The sequence below is a fragment of the Pollachius pollachius genome (genome assembly GCF_949987615.1).
Source record: "Pollachius pollachius genome assembly, chromosome: 7".
Lineage (NCBI taxonomy): Eukaryota > Metazoa > Chordata > Actinopteri > Gadiformes > Gadidae > Pollachius > Pollachius pollachius.
In genome coordinates, this window is record NC_136940.1 from 10,281,746 (window position 1) to 10,291,801 (window position 10,056).

Consider the following 10,056-nt stretch of genomic DNA (forward strand, 5'->3'; position numbering starts at 1 on the left):
CCATTGTTAAAAGAAAGTAATAAATTAGGTATTACACTCAAATCAAAAGGAATACCAGTAAATAACATGTTTTGGATACAATGCAGTGATTGTTGGTCTTGTTGGCTTGGTTTAAATGCTAATAAAATTCATGAGATCTTAAATACAATAAAGTTATTCTACCACATCTGCCTTACAGCAATTACACCTGACTTGCAATGGTTGACCATGCCTTACTCATACTACATAAACAATTGGCAGATTTCTATTAGTGTCATAAACGTGTTATCTTATTCCGACCATAGTCATAATTTATCCTTCATATATTGTGTGTACGTTGATGTGTTTGTAGTTGTAGTTTGTTGATAGAATCAGTTTATTAAGTGAGTGAAGTTCTCAACTCCTGCTACAATTTAAATCAATTGGCAAGGAAGTGTTAGGGGCCTCAGTTCAAATAGCCCATATTAATATGTTTATAATTGACAATAAACCACCACACGTTATATTCAACGATTGATTTAATAGCATCATGTTATAAATAGAGTGAATAGGATGAGTTTATCTCAATGCAGTATGTTTTAACACAAGGAACAACTGTATACTCTTACATAATATCTACATCATGTAGCTACATACATCTTACAAAAATGTTTAAATTATTAATGAGCTGACTGAGGGACTCCAGTGATCGGTCCTATCAAGTCTAGGCAAAACAATGATTACAATGAGATTATTTAGAGTTAATCCTTTCAATTGATATGTACACATTTTTGAACCGTATATTTCATTGATTAAAGTACCTATTCTAACCATATTTACAGCATATTTCATCATTTAACGTTAGAAAAATCCAAACCTTACATCATCTATTCCGTTGTGTCAGGATGATTTGTTAAGTTTTTTGGGTATTTTCTTGATCATGTCAAGTGCATACAATACGCATGTCATATCTTCATACGTTATTGCTACATGTATATATCTTATCACCTCTTAAGATAGATAAACTACCTCTTAATATTTGAATATGGATTATTTATCTTGACTCAATCGACTGAAGCATTACTCCGAATCAAACCCTGAAGCACCAAAATTACATCAGCCCTAAATTTTAGGAGGAGCATAGCACATTGTCTTTAAACACTATTTCTAGCTCCCCATGAAGGTACAAAGCCCTTATCCAGAAATGCAGATGGGTCCTGAAGTATGGAGGGGAGGCTGTTCCTGTTATAATAGGAAGCCACACCCAGCGCAGCAGCCAGAAGAACCAAGGGCACTAGGACAGAGCGCTTGGGCTCAGGGTGATTACATCCATTGGTCATCATGGGTTGGATCACCCTGTCCCACTGTGTCAGAATAGCCTGACGAGCCCCGGCCCACTTTCCTGGACCTCTCAGACGGTATTGGTAAGGGGTGGAGGGGCCGAACAGTACACTGAGTGCCACTCTGGGGTCTGTCAGAAACAGCCTGAGAATACTGGGTCGCACCCCAAGCTGGTCTGCTACCTCATCCATGTAGTCGACAAAGTCAACCTGGATGGTGTGCCTTGGACTGGATACGTACCTGGGACAGAAACGTGTGTTAAAACCACATGTTTAACCGAACAAGCACCATTGGAAGACTTAACTCATCGCAATACCTTCTAGCCATGGTCTCCTGCTTGCACTCAACCTCTTTCAGCATGGCGGCGACCGAAGGACACTTGACACATCCTGTGTGGAAAAAGAATATCGTTGAGTTTGAGTGGTTTCCATTGTAGGTGGAGAACAGGGTGACTTGAGATGCTTAGACAAATAGAGCACGTGTCACCTTTGAAGACACGGGTGGCCCACCGGGCCTGGATCTCAGAGATGGGCATGATGGCTCCCAGCGGCTGCACAAGTCCAATGACGGCCAGTGTGTTCCTCTCCAAATCCGGAGGGAACACGTACTTATAAAGTGAGGCCTTGTTCCCAGAGACTGGCAGCACATTGGAGGCGAGAAAAGGAAATGAAAAGCTGTACCCAGTGGCAAATACCTGCAACACAAGGGTATCACATTGATAATATGATAAAGAATACGGAATTGGGAAATAGCACTGTGTGTGTGTGTTTGAGGTACTGTGTGTGATTGTATTCATACCTACCACCAGGTCAATATTCTCTACTAAACTGCCATCATAAAACTCCACACTGGATCCTTGGAATCTGCGGATGTTGGGTTTCACCTGAACGGTTCCGGACAGGATGCGGTTGGGAAGATCATCGCTGATGGTGGGATGCTGACTAAACAACCTGCCATTTGAGTGTGGATGCTTTAGTAAAGGGATTTGGCAGGTTTGCTAAGCCAACTGGTTAATTGTTGGCATTATCAATGTCAATGAAGATTTTAGTTTAATTGATCTCCTCTCGTGGTGTATGGCATTCCGAAATTGGGAAGCATTTACATTTACATTTACATTTAGGGCATTTAGCAGACACTTTTATCCAAAGCGACTTACAATAAGTGCATTTGTTACAATAAGTACATTTGTCATAAGAAGTGAAACAATATATCGCTGTCGGTACAGTAAAGATGTTCATAGAACCAAGTGCAAGTATTACAATCACTAGGCTAACCCATTCCCCGTGTAAAGCAATGATAGGAGCTACTGTAGATGCTACACAATTAAGTACCTTGAATAAGTGCAATGTACAAGTGCCAGGACGTACAACATTCAATGGTGGCTGTGCATTGGTTTCTATGCAGTCGAGGTGAACTCTGAACAGGTGAGTTTTGAGTCTTTTGCGGAAGCTGGTGAGCGACTCTGCGATCCTGACATCGGTAGGGAGCTCGTTCCACCACTGAGGTCCCAAGCAATTGACATCTATTCTATTCCATTCTATTTTCTTTTAAGCTCCAATATATTCACGTTTGTTTTATCCAACACAAGTGAATGCATACAATCTGCCCTAACTAGTTAATTTTCTCCAATATTGCCCACAAATGAAAAAAAGAAGATAAGATGCTTAGATGCCACATGCTCGCAGACTGGAGACTGAGGCACGCAGTTGGAATTCTGAGCGAAAGATGTTAGCTTCGTTTGAGGTGATGTGATATTTCAAAATGATGAGTGTAGACTAGAGCAACATTTCAATTAGTTGCAAGGGTCAGTGTAGGAGGGGGCAATTGATGGAATGCTGCAAAAGCATTGACTTCTTAATAAAAAAGGAAGGGCATAGGTCCCGGTTGTATGAATGTATGTAGAAGCCTCTCAGTCTCCAAGTCCATGAGCATGCGCAGTGCGTGTAAATACCGGATTGATTCTTATTACTTATAATTTGAGAAATCTACCGAGCCAGGGCTCGGTAGATTTCTAGGGTATGTGCTAAATCGTGCTGGACAAAATCAAGATCCAGCTATGGGAGATGCTAAACACACGTTGGAATAAAAAGGATGTCAATGGCTCACTAACTGCCCAATCTTGGAGCATTTTTAGACTGCAAGAGAGGGTGGGTTCAATTTAAGTCATGGCTGATTCATCTGTCAATATAGACAATGTCAGCCATGAACCTGGGGTCTTAGCAAACCAGCCAAATCCTTCATGTATCCAAAGTACGACTTTGGATACATGAAGAAAAACAGTTGACACAAGACTGTTAAAACATGACTCGGGCAGACAACATCATGTACTGACTACCTGTGTTCTGGCTTTAGATTGTACAGCCTATGGTTGAACCGTTGATTGAGGCTTCTCTCTACCATGTTGCAGACGAGATTAAATGGGAGGAGTGATCTAAAACAATTCAAAGCCCTGCTGACAGTCATATCCCCGGGCCAGCCATTGTCTCCAACTCGGTTTCGGATCCAAGCACCCCTCCGAGTGCTCAGGTAAACCTGAAGAGACAGGTCAACAGGTTAAGAGATACATTAAACATTCAAATGGATGACGATGATTAAGAATAAAAGATTCCAATGTGATTCAGCGAAAATAGGTAACACAATTAGATATTCCATTCTAGGTTTTAGTTCGCATTTATGGGTCTATAAAGGACACGTGTGATGAACCTGCTTGGTGACCCTGCTGAGTTCCACAGCAATGTCTCCTCCCGAGTTTCCTATTCCAATCACTACCACCTTCTTGTTCCTCCACTGCTCAGGGGTCTTGTAGTCGCGACTGTGGAAGTACACTCCCTTAAACGTTTCAATTCCTAGGAGTATAATATTTCATACTTTAAGGACGCAGAAATCAAAGACAAAACTGGCTTGTTTTCTGTAATCTAGGCCTACTAGTTGGCAAGATTCCTAATCCCTATATTATCTTATATGACATGCATGTGAAAAAACTAAATTCACTGTATGTGATATGCTTTGGATAAAGGTGTCTGCTGAATGACTATCTGCTTATAATAATATAATATTGAATATTATATTGAAAACAGATTAAATTGTCTCTTAAATTGTGCTCTGATTAAATGCTGGAAACTAAGGCACACCCAACAACTATGACTGTATTGAATGAATATTTGTTGGGATTATATCATATAGTGGACTATGTACTCTTCGATATAGTTCGAAAACGTTGAATATACTGCATACAAAAAACAAAATGCAGTCACACATAATATGCCTCACTTTATACAAGTTGCATATTTAATGCATACTTGCACAATTTGGTTATTGAAGCCAGGCACCGTCTATCCTGATTTGGGCAGTGTTAAGGGAGTGGTGTTGAACAGTGTTGTAATGAATGGGGAGGCGATACCTGTAAAGTCGTGCAGGGGCATGTTTGGGTGACAGTGGTGTCCAATACAGATCATCACTGCATCAAAGATGTGCTTCTGCTGCTTCCCTTCGCTGTTCTCCGTCTCCACGTCCCACTGACCAGAATGGGAGAAGTCAGGTCTCTGCGTCACCTTAAGCACTGTAGTCTGAGAACCACAGACAGAGAGAGAGAGAGAGACAGAGAGGGTAAAACGCACGTTGTCATCTTATTACTGTAATAGCAGGCCTGTCGCACCAGTTAATCATGTGCGCATGTGCCAAGCAGCCTGCAGCTCACACACACACACACACACACACACACACACACACACACACACACACACACACACACACACACACACACGCACACACACACACACACACACACACACACACACACACACACACACACACAGCTCGCGCGAACGCAGACATAGACCCCTGACATTTGTACCCTGAAAATCTCCTGAATAATACTACCCCTGAGGTAGTACTATTTTCTCCATGGGAAATGTTAATTACCTTATGTGAATGTAGAAGAAAATTGGTATTTCTCACACCACTTCAGTGGGCATGTTGATGATGCTTCTGCATGTCATTGAGTGGCCCCCTAAATGATAATCAGCCTGTTGCCTTTTGTTCGCTGAATGGTTAAAAAATATTTAAATGTTGGCACTGCTTTTAAGAGTAAATTGTGGTGAATGAATGTTATACGATGTAAAATTATAGGCAAAATGTTATTATATTGTGTGCTCAGAAATTTGTTAAATTATCGACTGGGGTTTCCACATTATTGCTATGGGTTTAATTACAACTAGAGGTTGAGCGCTGTCGTGGCAATTCTTCTATCAGATATTGTGTCTAAGACAGATGAGATATTTAGATGCAAAAATCAAACAATACTTGCAGGCAATTGCTGGTCATATATATTTGTAATAATTGTACGAACAAAGATACATCACAACATGCATCAACAAACAATAAAACAGGCAAACAATCCAATAATCTGAGGCCTCAGATGGGAGTTCGCCCTGCGTCTCTCTAAAGGTTCACAAGGAGAAGTCCACTGAGTGGCTAAAGTCAGGAGTTCTTATACACTTAGGCCCCGTCCAAACGGAGCCAATTTTTTGGTGAAACCGCATAAATCTTGTGCGGTTCGGCCGACCGTCCAGACGGAGCCGGCGAATCCGGAGCCCCAAACCGCACATTTCTGAAACCACCCTCGGAGGTGGTTTCAAATCTATCCGGACCTATGCGGTTTCGTGTTAGGATTCGGGTGGACGCCTGAAACGCAAATTATGACGTCATTAGCCCCCCACCAGCTGGGGGACGTCCGAGTTGCGTTGCATTTTTTATTTAGTATTTTATTTGTATTATTTTTGTAGCTTTAAATAAAGCCCCTTGATAAATTGAATTACTAAGTGTACATTAAAAAGTATTTCTGCTCAATTTAAAAGGTTGAATCTCCTCATGACTGAATGTTTGTATATAGCACTTTTTTCTGTGGAGAACCAGTGCCTTGAATATTTACTAAAGCGTTTCTACAGCTCGATGCGGTTTCGCAATGACTCCGTCTTTGCGAAACTCTCATTTCTTCTCTCATTGCGGTCATCCCTTAGAAACACTTAATCGAATATGTGCAAGCATGAAACTTGCTGAATCTTCCTCACCTTGAAGCATATGTGGTTGGTGAGCTGGAAGTGTTCGGCATACATCCTGAAGTACTCCATGATGCGGGAGTTGTGCATGTAGTTGGGGAATTCAGCAGGGATAGGGAAATCACTGTAGCACATCTTCTCCTTGGAGGTATTGATGATGACCGATTGGTAGATACTGGCTCTATTTGGCTCTGGGTTCTCCTGTGGACATCATCATGACCACCAACACACCACCATAAGTCTCACTCCCACCATCAGACTCACCACCACCATCGGAATAATCTGCATCATCATCATCATCATCATCACTTAAGTTGAATGGACTACATTTCTAATACTCCTATTTTTTTCAGTATTTTTTTGTAGTTATTCATATTCTATTCTAATAATTATTCTCTAGAGGTAAATGCGACCGTAGAGGACATGTAAGGAGCTCGAGAGTATGCTGTACCTTAAATCTCCACAGACCACCTGTCATCGCTGCTCTCAAAACAGACGACCTCCAGGCCCTCGTCAATGCAGGTCTTGATGCAGACAAGGCCCGAGCTCCCTGCTCCAATCACGGCCACACGGCGAGCCATGGTAGGTTGATCAATATTGTTCCCCCAAACTTTTACTCAAGAGCCAAATTAAGAAATAGAAAACCGTGTCAATAAATGAATTGAATGCAATGCATGCTTATTTAATGAGAACACTACAATGTTCCGTGAATATGTTTATAATTTTCGCCACGCTAATTCAGCGACAAGTTTTTAATCTAGCAAGATTGCATGATAAAAATAAAAATAAATTTACCTATACCACTTAAGCCTACAGAAAAGTCGCTGTTTCACGGTGCACACATCGAATACGAATAAACACGTTACTGACAATATGCTTGCCGCGTTCACTTGGCACACAGCTATTGTAAACTTATAAAGTAATACCGCCTACCTATTGCGATGGCATGAAAACAGCTCCTTTTGTTTTGATGAGTTGTGGTCACTGGGGTGCATAAAACTACCAGAGCAAATAAGTCGTGTTTTGTCGCCGCCCACTTAGGGGTTGGGTCAAAATGGACCAAAGGAAAATTCTTTGCTTTTCTATCAGAAGTTTCAGACCAAAAAAAGAAAAGCTGAGCTTGGCAGAAATTTCATTGGTAGGGGTGGGTATCCTGTTAACAAACACGCGCAGCCACGGGGCAATATGTTATGTTATCATACATCAAACTACTGTGGTTTCATTTGCGACTACAGCATTGTCAATGTATAAACAGGGTTGGATTGCATTTGTCCTTGTAAAGCCTGACAGTGGAATGATGAAACGTTTGGCAGAGCAGAATTGCTAGATATTGTTAACATTTTGTGGCGAGCAGAATGGGAAGGACGAGACGGGCCCATTGTCGTGGAAAAGTGACAGTTGCCACTTTTCCACCGTAGTAGTGACACAACTCTTGCGCCCCTTACACCGCACGACTACGAGAGTTACCTTTAATTGTGGTAATATATATAAATATAATTGTAGTTTTTTTTTCCCCTAAATAATTCATGTTATTGTACCTCAATGCCATGTCATCCACCACTCCATGACATTTTAGGCAGGGGACTTGGGTCATGTGACCTCATTCACCAGTCCAGAAGTTGAGGAGGGCGACAGCCGCTAACTTGCAAGTGAGATTTTACAGGAGATAAACAGGTCTGTCGTTTGAACATCAGTACTCAACCTTATGTAAACTAGGCACTACAAACGTTTCTTTGGCATGGCCTACAGTACTTTTCTAAGCGGTGCCTCAAGACCTCTGCATGCTCTTGTTTTTCTAGGATTATAGCGTTCTCACTGAGGCAGATATCTTTGCCCTGTGTCTCACTGCTGCTGGCTGCTGGTGTTCTGCCCCAAAATGGAGGTGAATTACCGAGCAGTTACCAACATGGTTCGAGTTATGATTCCATCTCTGTGGGGGTCTCTAAAAAATAAATAAAAGATGCTCAAGTAAATATGTAAGGGATAATGTATAACGCCGGTGATCACGGCTGTGTGTGCATGTGTAACCGACCCACTTTCTCGTGAGCACGAGAAAGTGGGTCTGCTTATAGGTCGGAATATGGTTGGAATGAAGCGGCCACCGATTCTTGACAGGCTGGGTACTTGATTCTTCCACACAACCGGACTCGTTCATTACTTCACTAAACTGACACGCACGCTATCGCTCGCTCGTCCACCCCACACACACACACACACACACTGCCAGTGATATGCGCACGATAGTTCCCCGTGCTCATGAGATACTTTCTCGTGCTCACCAGTTACTTTCTCGTGCTCACGAGAAACGTTATTTTTTTATTTATTTTCCCCGGTGTCCCTTTACGGTTCCCGTACCCAGCCATGGTTCCATAAAATGGAAAACAAAATCAACCACGCAGGTCGCTTGTTATTCTTGTCATCGGCAGAGCACTGTCAATCACGCACAGCCCGGTCAACGGCACACGTGATTGGAATGTACGTCAGCAGAGAGCAACCAATAGGTTTAGAGCCAAATGATCCCGCCCTCAGGAACGTTTTTTTTTCCTTTTTGCAGATCAACGATTTCAGACCATTGACTGTCAGGGAGTTTCAAAACCAATGCGCGACAGAACACTGCCAATAATCACGTGACTCAAAGCTTGCGCCTGTGTGGTTAAATCTCTGAAAAGTCAGTGCTAAATACATTGCAATGGTGTAAATTTACACCTTTACAAGTTTTTAAAAATAAATATTCAACCTTTCAAAACTTATTTCTCAATGTATGAACACCTGTTTGCAGAATCCCATTTACAAGGTTTCAAAACCGGGAAACAATGAAATACACTGTTAGAACAGTGCCAGATTTGAAACTCTGCAAATGCGCTGGTGACATTTTTGAAACTTTGAAAATGTGTTGGTGAAAATGATGAAGAAGATAAAATAGAACACAAAATCATGTTTGCTGATGTTTTTTTTTTTAAAAATTCAGGCTGTCTTTTTTCAGTGTTGCAAAACCTTTTTTACAAGGTGTTGAATTTGCAAACCCAGATTTACAAGCCCTCGAAACTTTTTTTTTCAGGTTTGAATTATGGCAGGATACTGGCTCCATACAGTGGGAGTCCTGGAGCCCTATATCTAAATAATATAATATATAGATATCTATATTAATATTAAAACTAATAGTATAATAACTCATCAGTAGTGCAATAACTCAAGTGCCATCTTATCAGCATCAACACAAAACTTCACCATAGAAAATGTTGCTAAAATATAACCAGCAGCTTTACTGTCATCTCACTTTGCCCTTTGCATATAAAATGGAGCAGGTAAACTCTTGAAACCCGTATATAATGTAAACTTAACATGACATTTTCAGGTATGTAAATCACAACAGCCTTGTCTCAATCGAATAGTGTCCATCATAAACAGTATCTATTCCACATTCAGTAGTCAACAACAGTATTTTTTTCAGTAAGCAACAGTATTTTTCCACGTTTTCACAGCAGTATTTTTTTTTTTTTTACATTTTAACTCATTCTGTTCTTTTACCTCACAGTCCATCAGAACAATTAGTGTTCAAACTCCTGAAGCCAAGCAGGCTCCTTTCTCCCTCTCACAGGTCTGTTAATGACCCCAGGGTCAACAGCTTGTTGGGGCGGCTTAGGTTGCTGGGCCGACTCCGGGACAGGATCAGGGGCCACTGGTTCTGAGTCTGAATCCC

The 10,056-nt window shown here is 41.4% G+C and overlaps 1 protein-coding gene across 1 annotated transcript; it reads right to left on the reverse strand.

Annotated features, from left to right (window-relative positions):
* Positions 1 to 748: 748 nt before the first annotated feature.
* Positions 749 to 7,421, reverse strand: LOC307078423 (flavin-containing monooxygenase 5-like). The gene is given in 11 exon segments (XM_079740215.1): positions 749 to 1,539; positions 1,616 to 1,688; positions 1,786 to 1,993; positions 2,102 to 2,249; positions 3,635 to 3,831; positions 4,003 to 4,145; positions 4,700 to 4,865; positions 6,369 to 6,557; positions 6,808 to 6,829; positions 6,831 to 6,972; positions 7,290 to 7,421. Coding segments are annotated over 10 exon segments (1,680 nt in total). The 5' UTR covers positions 6,938 to 6,972; positions 7,290 to 7,421; the 3' UTR covers positions 749 to 1,112.
* Between the last annotated feature and the right edge of the window lie 2,635 nt (positions 7,422 to 10,056).